Here is a 16,642-nt window from a genome sequence, read left to right on the forward strand (position 1 = left end):
TTGCGGTGTGTTTGTTGAGACCGATGAATTGTGGGTTTATGATCAGGTCTATCTATGAATAATATTTGAATCTTCTCTGAATTCTTTTATGTATGATTGGTTATCTTTACAAGTCTCTTCGAATTATCAGTTTGGTTTGGCCTACTAGATTGATCTTTCTTGCAATGGGAGAAGTGCTTAGCTTTGGGTTCAATCTTGCGGTGTCCTTTCCCGGTGACAGTAAGGGCAGCAAGGCACGTATTGTATTGTTGCCATTGAGGATAACAAGATAGGGTATTCTTCATATTGCATGAGTCTATCCCTCTACATCATGTCATCTTGCTTAAGGCATTACTCTGTTTTAACTTAATACTCTAGATGCATGCTGGATAGCGGTCGATGAGTGGAGTAATAGTAGTAGATGCAGGAAGGAGTCGGTCTACTTGTCTCGGACGTGATGCCTATATACATGATCATACCTAGATATTCTCATAACTATGCTCAATTCTGTCAATTGCTCAACAGTAATTTGTTCACCCACCGTAGAATACTTATGCTCTCGAGAGAAGCCACTAGTGAAACCTATGGCCCCTGGGTCTATATTTATCATATTGATCTCCTACTACTTAGTTATTTACTTTGCTATTTTACTTTGCCTTTATTTTACTTTGCATCTTTATCATAAAAATACCAAAAATATTATCTTATCATATCTATCAGATCTCACTCTCGTAAGTGGCCCTGTAGGGATTGACAACCCCTATTTGCGTTGGTTGCGAGGATTTATTTGTTTTGTGCAGGTACGAGGGACTCGCGCGTAGCCTCCTACTGGATTGATACCTTGGTTCTCAAAAACTGAGGGAAATACTTACGCTACTTTGCTGCATCATCCCTTCCTCTTCGGGGAAAACCAACGCAGTGCTAAAAGAGGTAGCAAGGTGGCAGACGCCGTTGCTTTTACAAATACCCCCGAAGCAACCTTCCATTGCACCCTGATTCCAGCGGGCTATGCTCGTGTTTTGGTTGATGAGGTAGTGGACCAATATTCGGGGCTAGAGCTTGACATTCCTGGAGGTGACGATGAGCACACATTGGGAGAGGCCATACATCGTATCATCCTATGGAGAAAGGATTGCATCATCTTTCGAAGGCCACCGACACCGCGTCAGCCGACACCTCCTCGACGTCTGCCACCGAGTCAGCAGACTCCCGCTTCTCCAAGTCCACAAACGCATGAGCCGACTCCTCCTCGAAGTCCGCCACCGTGTCAGCAGACTCCCGCTCCTCCAGGTCCACGAACGTGTGAGCCGACTCCTCCTTGAAGTCCGCCACCGTGTCAGCAGACTCCCGCTCCTCCAAGTCCACCAATGCGTGAGCAGACTCCTGCTCCAACTCAGCCACGTCAGCCATCTCCGCCGCCTCAGCAATCGCAGCAGAGACACGCCGCAGCTATGGTGCGTAGCGGTATGAGTCAAGGTAGTACAGGAGGTACAGGCGGAGGCAAGCGATATAAATATGGTCCAAGCCTCGCTCCTCTTCCCTAGAGGCCTTACGACATGACCGAGGAGCAAAATGAAGCCATAGTGAAGGCCCAAGTGGATGCCCATTTTGGACCGAAACCGGCACCGCCGCCAAGGGAGAAAGTGCCTGAGGAAAAGATTGACCACTTCATTCGTATGGCTAGACCACCAGCTCCCAAGCCTGTTGACTTAGACTATGAGTGCCAAATCAGGAAGGCACATCGAGGACGACTACAGAAGGAAGCGAGCTCGAGCTCGAGCCAACAAGCAGCTGGCAAAAAATGCGGGAAAACTGTTCCCCAGCTGGGAGAACAGGCGGCGCAATCGATCCCCCCGCTTGTTGTGCCAACAACACATGAGAGTACGCGCGTCCTATATTATTGTGGGCAAACCGTTCCCCAGCTAAACAATATTATAATAACCGAGGAGCATATAAGGCAGGCTAAAATGCTTGATATCAGTGTTGGACAACTCCTCGAGATCGAGCCCATGTCTCCTCTTAGAGAGGAGGAAATAAAACGGAAATATGTCCGGGGCCAACCTTTGGTCAAGCCCGAGGAGGTCAAGAACCTCCCAACGAGAATGTATGAATTGCATCAGTAGTACATGAACATTACCAAGATTTCCAATCGAGAGTCCCTCATGGTGAATGTCAAGGAGGAGCATTACTTCCATGAGAAAGCTCTGTTCGTTGAGTATTCAGAACTATTTCAGTTATACAATCAAGACTCACTCGACAAATCTCTCGTCAGTTGCTATTGTATGTAAGTGATTTCTTTCTGTAATTTAAGTCTCAAACTAGCTGTAGTGATCATTTTGATCAATCATTACCTGTAATTATCCTCACTATATTCTTTTCTGTGGTATTATGCAAGATGAAGATGTATGAAATGAAAAAAAATCTGGACGCTATGGCATTGGGTTCATTGACCCAAATACCGTTAATGAATACACATAGAAAATTCCAAGTTGTCGAGCAAGTTTAGAGGAAAGAATGCTAGAGTTCTTCAAGCGCCTCAATAGCAATGAAGATATACTACTTCCTTACAATTTCAGGTGAGTCACACTGTCTTGTAGTACAAATTCTGTTTTTGCTTACTAGCTAGCTAGATGTTAATAATTAAGTGTATAGGGTTTAGGCTAGTTGATTAGTGTTGCGCATATGCCCGCTTAATTAAGACATGCAAATGTTTGCGCATGCAATTACCACTAGATCTTGTTAGTCATTAAAGTTGATAAAGGAACAGTTGAAGTACTCGACTCGCTACATAAGGAAGAAAGTGACTTTGCCATTGTGAAGGGGATAGTCGGCAGGTAATTTCAATCATTATTAACTATATCTCGGCCTATTTAATTAGTTCGTCATTTCCTGATATCAACTATTTAATAACCCCTCTATTCATTTTCTTTGCTGGCGGGCAGGGCTTGGGCAAAGTTCATCAAGGTGACTCCAGGCAAATGGCGACAAAAACTGTTTTGGTTTCGACCCAAGGTAAGTAATTAAGTATTACTAGCTAGCTTACCATCTCTTCAATTCTTGTTTCAATACCATTAATTAATTATCATGCTTGATTAATTATTATCTGATTAAATTCCATTCTCGTAAAGGCCCTGAAGCAGGCTTCGGGGACTGATCTCTGTGCATACTACGTTTGCGAGAATATTCGCATGATGGAGTCCGAAAGAAGCAAATCTGATAGACAGAAATGGGTACGTTTGCCAGAACACTATTCATAATATTTACATCATTATCGATATCTAATCACACAACTAATACACATACATATTGATCTCCTTCTTAACAGTTTAAAAAGGTGTGGGATCAACTCCTAGAAACGGAGCGCATACTAACACTTCAAGAGGAAATAGCGGGATTTTTGCTCGACCGGGTCATAGATCCCAAAGAAGAATACTATTACCCGCTACCGCCCCATGAACCACTTGTCATTGTGCTCTGAAGGCACCAAGGCAACATGTATGAGAAATTATATATATACATACATGTGTATGTGTGAATAATTAATGGTGGTTGTGAGACATTCGATGATATATATATATATATATATATATATATATGATCGGTTCTATGAAAAAATCTATTTATATATATGCATAACATGTACAATATATAGTAACGTAAAATACCAGCAAACAAAAAAGAATTAAATGAAAAACACAAAATTAATGAAAAAATAAAAAATAAAACCAAAACCCCATAAACATTTAGGACCAGTTGGTGTTACCAACCGGTACTAATGATCTACCAGCACCCAGACCTCGCTCGTGCCACGGGTGGCACTTTAGCGCCCTAGTGAGGACTCAAACTGGAAAGCAACATCACAACAACTGCTACTACTACAGCTTACTGAATTGTCACATTGGCAGCTACAGCCACTTTATCGTCGAGCGCCTTCCACCAATACAGTAGCTGTACGTGACTTATACCCCTGATTACGGCCAGTTTAGGGATAACGATTAGGAGTGCCACTTCGGGGATTCTGTAGATGCGCGAACCAACCTGTGGTTGGATGGTTATAGGGACTGCTGGTTTCTCCAGCCCACCAGGGTTCAAATCTTGGTGCTCGCATTTATTTTTGGATTTATTTTAGGATTTTTGGCGATGCACATTTAGTGGGAAGAGACGTTTCTGTCGACGACGAGGCGCCTACAGTGACTTCATAAATCTCAAGATAATATGTCGGCTTAGTTTTTCGGAGATGCTCATAGGGATAGGGTGTGCGTGTGTGCGTTCATAGAGGTGAATGTATGCGCGTGTATATGAGCGCTTGTGTCTATTGATGTCAAAAAATGATTCTATGGATGCAGGAGATTTGTGCCTATAACTACGAAATCACCTGTTCGTTTTGTATCCTTTTTGTGGGAGAGACCATGAACAGGTCTAGTGGGCTAATTTGTTTGACATTTGGCTCTTACTTGCTCATGTTTGAAGGTAGCACATGCTACCCCTATTTTTAGAAAACTCTGGAGAAGAAGGTGCCTCCCAAAGCAAAGAGCTTTTATGCAGTTTGTCTAATTCATATCTAGATGTGTCCTAGACAGATTTTTGTGTGTGGCTTGTTCTCGTAGATTGTTTAAACGAAACAGATATGATTAACATGAGACATTGGAAGATTGACTTTGGCCTAAATTGTGCACTTTGCTTTAGGTATGTCAGAGAAATAAAGGGAGCATATGTTCTTTAATTGTAACTTTGCACGAAGAGTTTGGATCATGTTGGGGTTACTTGGACCCTGAGTATTATCATTGACCATAAGCTCCAATCAGCAAACTCCCAGTCCCCTGCTTCTTTAAGGTGCTTGCATATGCCTTGTGGAATCGAGAAATAAGGATGACAGTCATCCTCCCGGCTCCTCAGCCGTTTGGGATTCCTGGCCGTTGGATCGTTTTGCTTGATGCAATCTGGGCCATCGGATCGAGCCCTGGGACGACTACGGTCGTCGGATCGAAGAGGTGATCCTGTAGCAATGAATAGTTTCGTCCCGTTCATGCCACCGCGCGTAATTCCGACGACCCATGGAGGGCATTTTCGTCATTTCATGTTTACGCATATAAATTGCGTCCGCTGCCGTGTAGATGACCTAGCCGCCTCTCCACCGCACCCGCGCCCTCAACCCCCGTCCTCCCGCATCCCAGCCCGCTCGCCCCAGCCCTCTCCCCGACCTCTCCCTCCACCAGACCTCGCAGCCCCGCCCACTTCACCGCCACCAACGCCCCGCAGACCTCGCCGCCGTCGACGCCCCTCAGACCGCGCCGCCGTGGACCTCTCTCCTCGTCTCCCTCGCACCACGCCGCCCGCAGCCTCGACCTCTCGTCATCAGAAGGGAAGGGAAGGGAAGGAAAGAGAAGAGGGAGAGTGAGCAGGTCAGGCGGCAGCCAAGGTGCTCGCAGATTCGCCGGCGATGTCGTCTGACCTTGGCCTCCGAGTGCTTGTGCTCTGCCTGCTCCGCGCCCACGCAATGGCCTGCTCAGGATGCCGGCCTCTCCCCTGCTCCAACCCTAATCCCCTCCCCTCCCCTCAAGTTGTTGCTCCTTTTGGTCACGCAGGTGCACGGACACGTCCCTGTTCCTCTGGTGGACAAGGTCGGTTCCGATCTGGATGAGTAGCAATTGCTGCAGGTGGACGAGACACGAGCCCTCATGGCTCCTCCCTCCTCCTACCCCCCCCCACCCCGCTGAACCTGGTGAGCTCCACCCCCTCTTCCTACCCCTGCACATCTATCTTATCTAGCCAATTCTCTGATTTAGCTAGGTTCCAAAGAAGAGAATTTTCTTTGTCTTTCTTGTTTTGTTTTTACCTTGCTGCCAAGGAAGGCCTTGGATCTAGCTAATTATTTACAGAGTACATGTTTGTTGCCTTGCTTGGCTAGGGTTCGGATCTTTCTCTAGGATTGTAGTGAGCTTTCAGGAAGAGGTGAATGCAGCAGGACATTGGGGGTGTTTGGATGTATGGGCTGCCTGGATCTTGTTAGAATCCTTTGGATTCATTAGGTCTGGTTGGACACCCTCGGTTTTTTGTTGCTATGCGAGACAGTGCAGCATTGCAAGATTCCTCGAACGACTTTTTGTTGCATTTCTTATTTTGTTCGATGGCTGCGAGTTTGGCATTGGCTTGTGTTATTGAAATTTGTCTAGATAAATTAATTGCCTAATCTGTTTGTTAGTCTGGGTTAATCCTTGGTTTAGGCCTTTAGCTTAAGCATTAAACAAATCACATGACTGGTTACAGATAATTGCAGGGACTATGCATGGCATTGTAATCAAACCACCATTATTAGCTGTTTGGTTGGCGATTTTGATGGAGAGAGGGGGTGGGGGGGGGGGGTAGGTTGTAGACATGTCAGGTGGTTAGTTACAAAGAGAGTGGAGATTTATGCCTATTGTGGTTGCAGTTCTGTGAATCAAAGCGCCATTCTTAAATGCTAGATTAATTTGGTTGTCTCATCTGTCACCAGATTCCAGTCTCTAATTAGCGGTCAAGGAGTAGATAACTGCACAACTTTGGACATGCATGAGGTGAGTATGCATGTAAATCTGTCTCAATATTAACTGATAGGGCAACTAATGTGACCGTTTTGTTTTGCAGGCAGTGGCTGTTAAAAAGATAGATGACTGTAACAAATAATGTGTGAGAACAAGGAGCCAAAAATATTGGAAAACGACCATAAGATAGATAGCGGATTCAGTGATTTGGTTATTATGGAGGTTGATGGAACTTGGTCTACTGTTGGAATTCAGAGCCATAAAGCATTGGACTTGGACAAGGTAAGTGCACTTGCAGAATCTCCATCTAGAATATCTATTTTGGGTACTAATTACGTGACTGCTCCATGGTTCAGAGCTCTTCCATGGCAGCAACCAGCAGTCCAAGGCCAAGGTGAGTTCCCCCTTTTCCTCCTCTTGCTGAGCTCCCTCCTTTGCCCGCCATTTCCCTCGCTATCTCAGTGATATGGTTATATGCGCTGCTAGAAGTGAGGATTTGACTATATTTCCGAAGCGAAAATTGTTCCAGAGATCTGGGAGTTGTACTTCCACTTCTGTTGTGATGTGTCTTGCTTTCGTGTTTGTTTACAATTGGCAAGTTTTGGGCTTTTACTGTCTTTAGGACATCCTAGCAATACTTTTTACAGTTATACTGCAAGGTCTGCACTATTTGTTCTCTTCTGAAAATATGATTCTTGATGAAGTTTTACTTCACTGTTGGCATCTCCTTTGTTTGCTGATCTACAAATGTGTTTTTGTTTTTACATTGATAGACAAGCTTTTAGTCGTACTTTCTAGGATCATAGTTTGTTGTCAACTACTTCCACTCATGGCTGATATATGTGAGTATTTAGGCTGGATAAATATACCATGGCCTGGATTGGTGGATTGAGTATAGTTGGTCCATACAGATTCTGTTAGACATAACTATCTTTTTTTTAATCGGCCATGTGACTGCTTGCTAACGGCTTGAATTGACCCACTCCTACATATGAAATTGTAATTTTGTTGCTCATGAGCACTTCTGTGTGTGTGTGCTCATGAAGCTTCTCTTCTCCATGGATGAATCTCAACTGGAAGCAGCAAGCTATCTCAAGGGAGGGGATTCTCAAGTCACCCCACTTCCAATCCATGGACGCTATCCACAAGGACCAAGATGACAACGACCAGGAAGGAAGGAGCCCACGCCCGACCCCGACGACGGCGGTTCCATTTGTGTGCCGGCGTCGACCACAACCTCCCTCTCTAAAATTATCTTGTGCTTTATTTTAATTGAAAGAAGTTCATTCTCAACTCACTCTGCTTATATCATAATTCAGCACCGACTCTTTCAGTCTTTCCTGCCTCCTAGCATGCTTTTACTCTGCATCTGCTACGTGGTAGTTATTGTTACTGTAAAATATGTTTGAAGCCAGTAACTGATTACACTTTTAGTCCCATATTCTCAAGGACTTCCAAGAAGTTGAGGTTCTGAATAGGTTATTAGTATCTAACCATGTTGATAGCAATTAGCTTTGTCCACTTACTGAGCTGTCCTTTTAGTGTTCTGAAGATATACTTGAGTTTTATTTGTTATACAAGGCCTCCCAAAAATCTAACTTTCCTTGACAGACATATCTCTCTCTCTCTCTCCCTCTCCCTCCCTCTCTCTCTCTCTCTCCATCTACATATATCACACCAGTTGTTCCAGGTAGAGTAGTAGTGGCCACAAAATTTTACTGAAATAATCATGCGAGATTACCAGCAAACAAAATTCTCATAGTAGGATAGAATGTGGGTATATATATTATAATATTGGTGTCAGATATGTTTACTCAGATGATCCAAGAATTGAATAAACCACTCGAATAAAATACCTCTCTGTTCGCTTTAAAAATTCTACAGTCAACATGCTAATATTATTTGCATCTACATAACGGCTTGCAGAACAGCGGGGGGCGTCTGAGCCTGCAGTCGGAGTAGCAGCTGATGTAGCATTTGCAGAACACCGACACGGCGTCAGCCACCTGCAGCTGCTGGGCAGACAGCAGGATGGCAAGGAGCACGCAGACAGCCACAACCTTCACTCTCTCCTTCTTCCCAGTCCCCTCCATTGATAATGGATTCTTCCTCTTGCCTGTGACAACTTTTGTTGGGTTGACGACCCCTCTTTATACCGAAGGCAAGCTTCTAGTGCTGCACACGCTATTGATTCTTGAAGAAGCATCTGCGATTCTAGGAGAAGCTTTAATTTCTCTCCAGAGATGAGCTTGATTATCTAAGAAGCTTTTCCTTTTGCAGAGATGATCGTACTTATGGAAACTCAGATGCCTTGCACTGCTGCCGGATCAAGGATGGAGTGAACTAAAACACTTTGCTATTACAACTAGCCCTCCCTGTTCCATGAATCGACAGGTAAGTTCTGTCATCTGTTTCTTATCTTTGTATTGCACACATACGTATAGAGAGGAGTGTGTAGTACGCAAATTGTTGTTGGTCAAGCTATGTATATGTACGTGCATCTTATATAGATATAGGCTTGTATGCTCGTTTGCAGGGTCCCATTTCTGATCCATAAGCCTCTGTATTAGGCATACTTGTACAATTTTACAACGGTGGCACATGATTATAATTGCTTTTTTGCTCAGTCAAATATATATCAAATAGTATACATGAGGGAATGTTAGTAACTTTTTCTTTGTGCTTGGGATGCTAAACTTGATTGTTTGTTCCTCACCATTAGGGGAAGAATTGGCAATGCTAAATTGGTGAGAAGAGAGCAAGAGGAAGATGATGAGTTGACATGGAAAAGGTTCAGATTCCTTTACTGCCTGTACCCCCATTACACCCACAACCCCACCTTTGCCTTTATTATTGTACTAATATGTTGATGGGTCTTCTTTCTCATTATAATCAGTTCAAATTTAGGTCGTGAGAACACTGAGTTTTCAAAAATTTAGGTTGTGGGTATACATGTTACTATAATTATATTGTTTCGTCAGATGTGTTTGCTCAAATTATAGAGGGTCGTATGGATCCCTCCTCCTATGCCATCATCACGAGAGGAGAGGGAGAACGGCCGCACTATGTTGATGTGTAGAAATTCCAGGATTTTTGGACACCGAGTGCTCCCCCAATTGCACGAGATGGGGAGGTGGATGACATCCCTGTGGATTACCATCTACGAAGAATGGTCTACATGATTTTTTTTCTTCATCATGTGTTTCTGTGTGCAACAAGAATCAGTGATTGCTTATCTGCTGGTTAGCTGGTACAGATGGAGCCTATTTTTATTCTCAGTAGTGAGACTTCAAATAGATACCACTACTATATATTTAGTTAAATTTGGCCGAGTAACATGTGTGTTGCACCTCTGATGGATTACGAAGAGCATAAACGGTGCTGATAGTGTGCTACAAACATGCATGCATCTCAAGGTTGTTTAGATGCAATATGTACCATCCGAATAAAAGAATTCATTGCTCTCTTTATCTCATGTCAATGCTTGGCTTATGTGGTTGCAGCGACTTGCGATATGTTCAGCGGATCACCATGTCAAGGAATGAGCAGTTAAATAAGAGTCTTTTCGACAAAAGTAAGGTGAGATTTATTTCTGTTCAACTTGGTTGGATTTAAATAAGATGTGGCTACATATAATAATTAATATTCAACTAATGCAATTTATTTGTGAGTCCTATGCTCACTATGGCAAATGTCCAGGCTGACAAATGAATGGCAAGTTCTTTATGCATATAGAACTATTACATTATATTTTTGCATGCAATTTCAGGCCACTCGATCTATCTGTGGAATACATGTTTGTAGCATGTTTTGTGATATTCGAAAGAACCATTTTATCTTATATTCACATTACCTTTATGAAAAATATATACAATAGTGTGCCTGCTACTTGATGCAATTTTAATATCTTCCTAAGAATACACAACTCATGTTTTGTACGAGTTATGAGAGAATAGTCCTTGGCAGGGGCCAAGGTTTGGCTTTGTTTTCTCCTGCTATTGATATTCATGTCAAACTGAACAAAATGCTTCATGTTGTGATTTGAACTGGTTTGTCCTAATAATTTTTTCTTATATTTCCATCTTCGGTTGTATCTCGGATTTCTCATCACCCTTTCTTTGAACATATAGTGCATTCTAATGGTGTTATTTGCCTATTCAATGCCATGCTTTAGACATCTGTTATGGTAGTGCTTTCACTGAAGTAAGTGATCTAAACGATCTTATATTTGTTGCAGAGGGAGTATTTCATAACTGAACATGTTTTATGTACAATCTGTTACTGACTGGCATTGTGAAAAACGCAGAGGTACTACCTGCACATGTAAATTTAACTACATATTTGTGTTATTGTGCTATTGTCGTTTAAGCAGTTACACTCTTCCTTTCATTTCTTGGAAAATTAGGAATTAACTGAAGCTTGTATTGTTATATTATTTCATACTATAAGAGAAATTACTCATGTATCACTAAAGCTTGCATTATTAGTGTCATCAGAAAAATGAAGCCTGAGGACGCTATCAGCCTTTCCTGTCAAGTATTGGCCACTACTATCTGCATTAGCTTCACCTCAGAACATGCCCTTTTTCACTTGGAGAGAGGAAGTAGGAGTTCTCAGTGATGATCATCTACAAGATATCATACATGTTTGTTGATTGACTAACAAAGACAAAGGCCGTACCGTTATTGATGTTTCTATAGCATTGTTTCCAGCTGCTGTAACACCTGTTTTTACACTTGCGAGTATGAACTATTTGGCTATATTTTATAGAACTTATGTACCGATGTAGAATGGTATATCATGCTTTTATACTTTATGATATACCTTTTCGTTGTAGTATTTTGGAAAGTTGCAATGCTCAACATTTGTATAGACTTCTATCATAATGATCCTCTCCTTGCCAGTTGGCAATGATTTTTTTTGTACCATTGCTCATATGATCTTATCAATATTAAAGGTACATATGTTTAGATACACTCTTTTGCATCAGATTATTGACTAACAACGTCGTATTGTCTCTCACAAACTAAAAACTTAAGTGAATGATTCATCTTTACTTTATTTTGATATCCCTTCTGAATGAGCATTACTTGCTTGACCATAACATTTGGACCGGCACCCTCGCGCCAAGGCGCGTTTCCGATCTAGTTAATATATGGAAGCAGAGAAATGCCCTGGTCTTTGAAGGAGGGCGGCCACCTTTGGTTATCCCGGGGCATTCTTGTTAGGAACGACATTAACCCAGTGGCACATCGTGCCCAGTCTTGTAGACAAAACCCTCCATGCATTTGCTTGGCTAAACTCTTTAGCTTGACTACATCCCTTTTTTATACAGAATACACATAGCATGAGTATTATATATTAAATAAAAAAGGGTACAAGAAAGCCATCTACATTTTCCCTACCATGTCAGAGCATCTCCAGCCGTTGGCCCCCCAGGGGGCGCGTAAAATCGCCGCCTGAGGGTGAGCCGGCGCTAAAATCGGCCTGGGGGCGAGCCGGTTCCGAGCCGCCGGCCCCAGGGTCACCCCAGACTCGGTTTTTTATATAAAAAAAAGAAATTCAGCAAAGTTTGGCAAATTGAACAAAACATCCAGCTAAAGTTCGGCAAACTTGACATATATTCAACATGTTCGACGTTTACATAAGTTATTTAAAAAAACCCAACTAAGGGGCGAAGAAGTCGTTGAGCGCGGCGAAGTCACCGACGTCGCCGCCATCCTCGTCATCGGCGGCGGCCTTCTCCTCCTTGACGCGGCCGCCCCTGTTGGGCCCTTGCCAGGCGTCTCCCTGGCGGACCGGTGCCGGCGGCGCGTCGTAGAGGACGACGACGCCTCCCTCGTCCGGCCACGGCGCCGAGCTTCGAACCGCTCATAGGCGAGGCGCTGACGCTGGCGCTCCAACTCCGTGCGCGCCCAGTCTTCACGCGCCCACTTCAGGGCCGCTACGTCATCGAGCTCCTCCTTGATGCCGCCGGCGAGCCCGGGCGTCACGACGGGGAGCCCCGACTCCGTCTTCACGGCGGCGAGGCCCGACTCCGTCTTTTGCTTGACATAGCGCGGAGAAGCCAAGGAGGGGGCGCACCTGCCGCCCTCGTTGATGACGATGCCGGCGCTGCGGGTGCGCCGGCCGAGCCGGAGGAATGGGAGGAGAAGCGGGAGAAGGACTGAGAGGAGGAAGACGAGGAGCCGAACCTCCTGGGCATCCATTGCCCGGCGCTTCGGTGGGGGAGGGGGCGGCGGGGCGGCCGCCGCGGCAGGGTATGCCAGTGGCGGGTCATTGCCGCCCCACCATAGGCAGCGCCCATCGATGTTCTTCGTGCCCCCCACCACCGGTGCCCCGTTGGTGGAGCCAGCCGCTGCGCCTGTCGACGCTGAAAGTACGCCGCCCATGACGCGTGCTTGTCGGCGGCGTATTGGGGGAGGGCGCACTGCTCCTCCGTCAGGGATGCCCGCACGCGGTCGACCTCGGCGGCAAAGATGTCGGGGCGCGCGTCGACCTCGGGCGTCGAGGGGATGGGGACGCCCCCGTTGCTGAGCCTCTACCCCGTCGGCTCGGCACGCATGTCCGGCGGTGCCGGGATGTTGGCCTCGAAGAAGAGGTAGGCCTCCCACTCGTGGAGCGAGCGGCGGCCAAAGCCGTTGGCCGCCGCCGCGTCACCGCGGAAGTGTTCGACCATCGCTTTGGGCTTGGGGAGAGAGGGAATGGTAGGCGGCGGACGGGAAGAGAGGCAGAGCTTAGCGGCGGACGAGGAGAGAGGCAGAGCTCAGCGGCTGGTTTGGGCTCGGGTTGGTGTGGCCAGAGGCGAGGGGAGACGACGGTTTTATAGCCCCGCGCCATGTGTACGCGTGGCGGGAGGGAAGGCGTCGCCACGCCATCCGTGAGGAATCAAATGGCAAGGCTGACCGACGGCAGCCTTGCCATTGATTCCCCGTGGGAAACCGAGGCGTTATAAAGGAAGACGAGGCGCGTGTCGCTGACTCAGCGGGTTCGCGGCTCTTTTCGCCAAAACAGCTTGCTCTGGCGCCTCTGGGAGCCGCCCAGCGCACCGGGTTCTGTCTAGGTCCGCCGACGCCAGTTTCGATCCAAACCAACGGAAAACGGGTTTCTAGGGACGCGACTGGACCAATTTTTTACGTCGACGCGAAAAAGTCATTTGGAAAAGACCTATTAAAGACGCGGCTGAAGATGCTCTCAAAGCAAAGAATCCACTCAATACGACTCACACACTACTGGCTAGCCATCCACCTAGACGTCACCAAGAAGTAGGCAGCCATAGTCCTTTTGAATAATCCCACACTTCCAAGAATCTCCATCGGGGGCCACTCGCCTGGGGCGTTGCATCGTTGAAGATAACATCGTTACGGTGTTTCCAACGTTCCCAAAATATTAAGATCATCCATGTGTCGGTTCAGTTTTTTGAAGGTGTTTATAGATGTAAGGTATACGTGTATGTTTATAAAGGCGAGTGTATGCGCATGTATATAAACGCTTGTCTCTGTATTGATGTTAAAAAGAAACCTGTGTGCCAGAAGCTTTTTAAGTGGTGCGAACCACCACAGTCTTGAGTTGTGTGATGAAGAGAGCCGATTTGCGCTGCAAAGTTTCCCATGTAGGCAGTCCTTGCGTTCCGAATTCCCGTCCAATTCTTTTTTTTTTTTTGCGGGTGACCGTTCAATACCTTGAAAGTTCAACCTGCTAGGTCTTATTTAGGCTGGTCATAGTGGGGAGTAACTTATACTAGTGTCATGCATATGACACTAGTCTAAGTTATTATTTTTATAGTGCAAATTAACATAATAATAGTGTCATAGATGATTATATTTATTACCTTATAGACTCGTACTTTCTCGGGAAGCGCTATGTTACAGTAACATATTATGTTACTCTAAACACCTCTTTCCTCATTAACTATGTTCCATATAAGCAAAAAATTCTTGAAGTGCGTTATGTTACTACCTAAGTTACTCCCACTATAACTAGCCTTAGACCGGACCGGCCTAATCCGTAGTTCCACCGGACACGTGGCTGGAGTGACCACAACAATGAACATAACATTCGGGAGCCAACTGAGGCCCACTTATAATATGTTTGTTTCACCGAGGCGAAGGGCTAGAGGCGGCATCAAGCTATGCTCACGGAAATGTCGCATGGATGCAGAAAGATGAAGACTTCGACATACCCAAGATTTCGAATGTATTTCTATTTTCTGTAAGGGTGAAGGACTTGTGATACTTAATGCTCCTTTTGTCCGAAATTACTTGTCATCAAACTAGATGAAAATTGATGTATCTACAACTAAGATACATCTAGATATATCCATTTTAATGACAAGTATTTTCGGGCGGAGGGAGTACATGGTTTTAGGTCTTTTCAAAAGAAAAGAAAGCGAACTGAGCGGCTTAGATGGTTATGTTCCTTGTGGTAAAACTAATCCATCAGAATTCAAGTCCTCGGCATTGGTGCTCGCATGAGCGTCTTCTGTTGTTAAAAAACCAATGTATGAGAAATCTGAGAAAAGTAATGCACAATTCGATGGTTGCGGATAGGACCAAGAGCGAAGCTTTCCTTAGGACTCCCGGTCGGTACCGATGATAAGAGCACCTACAGCCAGTCCACTCAAATATTTCTCAAACGTCCGCGGACACGCGTGTCTGGTCTATGACCGGACAGGAGTGAGAAGAAAAAACTGTGACCCAGCTGGATCACTCATATCATCCTACGCATGGTCTATCGGCGAACCCTCAGATTGAGACCAAATTCGGGAAGGATATGAGGGCTCCCAGACGTTTTCGGTCAGTCCGCCATGTAGGATGTGACCCACCCCATATCATATTTTCTCTAGCTTTATTTGTTCTTTTGTTTCTCTCTCTTTATCTCCATCAATCACACGCAAGTGACCAGACATATAGTTGAGAACATGAGAAGCATAGTTGCATGCACGGACAAAATAGGGGCTTAAAATGGACATGCCTGAACATTGAACAGGCACGGACGTTTAGGGGGGTAGATTTGCTAAGTCCAGCTGTAGATGCTCAAAAGTAAGATGGCACATCTTCATTTCTCAAGTTGTATGTTATGTGTGTTAATAGCACGTTGGAAACTAGAGAAAAAACATAAGTGCCCCCGCGTCGTTTGCTCGGGTCGACTCGGGTGGCTAGACCGCCACTACCTCTTCAGGGCCCTTGCCTTCCCTCCCCTCCCCACGCCGATGTCGGTCCGGCAAAGCCTCGGTCGATGGTTGGGAGCAGAGGGTCCTTCTGCACGCCCTTCCATCCCGATCGGTCCCGCACGGATCACGCCTCCGTGAGTTGTCCGTGTGCTGCTGCCGGCTCGTCATGCCTTCTCAGTCGCGGGGCTCCTCACCTTGGGTCGATGGGCGCCTCAACTTTGGCCTGAGGGTGTTTTTGCCGGCAGGGCTGCGGTGTCCCAGCTTCGGCCCTGGTTCATCGCCATGTCCTTGCTGGTGGCGCCTCCGGGTGTGGTCTGCTTAGATCTGGTGCCCTAATAGGCTATAGAGCTAGTTCAATTCTAGTGTAAAATTATTTGTACTAGGCTATAGAGCTAGTTCAACTCTAGTGTAAAATTATTTGAACTAGCTTATAGAGCTAGTTCAACTCTAATGTAAAATTATGTGTACTAGGCTATAGTGTAAAATTATTTGAAGTAGCTTATAGAGCTAGTTCAACTCTAGTGCAAAATTATTTGTACTAGGCTATAGAGCTAGTTCAACTCTAGTGTAAAATTATTTGAACTAGCTTATAGAGCTAGTTCAACTCTAGTGTAAACTTATTTGTACTTGGATGTCGTCGACGTCGAGGCACCCTAGATGATCAAATTAGGTTATCTTGGATGCCGTCGACGTCGAGGCACCCTAGATGATCAAATTAGGTTATCTTGGATGCCGTCGACGTCGAGGCACCCTAGATGATCAAATTAGGTTATCTTGGATGTCGTCGACGTCGAGGCACCGTAGATGATCAAATTAGGTTATCTTGGATGCCGACGACGTCGAGGCACCGTAGATGATCAAATTAGGTTATCTTGGATGCCGTCGACGTCGAGGCACCGTAGATGATCAAATTAGGTTATCTTGGATGCCGTCGACGTCGTGGCACCGTAGATGATCAAATTAGGTTATC

At 45.3% G+C, this 16,642-nt stretch overlaps 1 protein-coding gene across 7 annotated transcripts; it reads left to right on the forward strand.

Moving 5' to 3' along the window:
- Positions 1 to 6,514: 6,514 nt before the first annotated feature.
- LOC123081511 (uncharacterized) lies at positions 6,515 to 11,422 on the forward strand. 7 transcript variants are annotated; one of them, XR_006438730.1, is made up of 7 exons: positions 6,515 to 6,782; positions 6,857 to 6,894; positions 7,547 to 8,894; positions 9,223 to 9,291; positions 10,004 to 10,079; positions 10,738 to 10,808; positions 10,988 to 11,422. XR_006438730.1 is itself a non-coding variant. In XM_044504079.1 (3 exons), exons 1-3 carry the CDS (start codon positions 6,642 to 6,644, stop codon positions 7,770 to 7,772), a joined length of 405 nt encoding a protein of 134 aa, XP_044360014.1. In that variant the 5' UTR covers positions 6,515 to 6,641; the 3' UTR covers positions 7,773 to 8,676. The 7 variants fall into 7 exon arrangements, 1 of the variants encoding a protein (XP_044360014.1); XR_006438733.1 differs by having other exon boundaries at positions 10,004 to 10,074; XR_006438731.1 differs by having other exon boundaries at positions 6,516 to 6,782; positions 10,004 to 10,074; positions 10,997 to 11,422.
- Positions 11,423 to 16,642: the final 5,220 nt, after the last annotated feature.

Source organism: Triticum aestivum, chromosome 4A (assembly GCF_018294505.1).
Source record: "Triticum aestivum cultivar Chinese Spring chromosome 4A, IWGSC CS RefSeq v2.1, whole genome shotgun sequence".
NCBI lineage: Eukaryota > Viridiplantae > Streptophyta > Magnoliopsida > Poales > Poaceae > Triticum > Triticum aestivum.

Bases quoted from the DNA above. Each gene is read 5' to 3' on its own strand.
- LOC123081511 (XM_044504079.1), top strand. From the start codon at position 6,642: ATGTGTGAGAACAAGGAGCCAAAAATATTGGAAAACGACCATAAGATA. The intron at 6,783-6,856 runs GTAAGTGCACTT...TCCATGGTTCAG, and splicing joins AAGCATTGGACTTGGACAAG to AGCTCTTCCATGGCAGCAAC. The intron at 6,895-7,546 runs GTGAGTTCCCCC...GTGCTCATGAAG, and splicing joins ACCAGCAGTCCAAGGCCAAG to CTTCTCTTCTCCATGGATGA.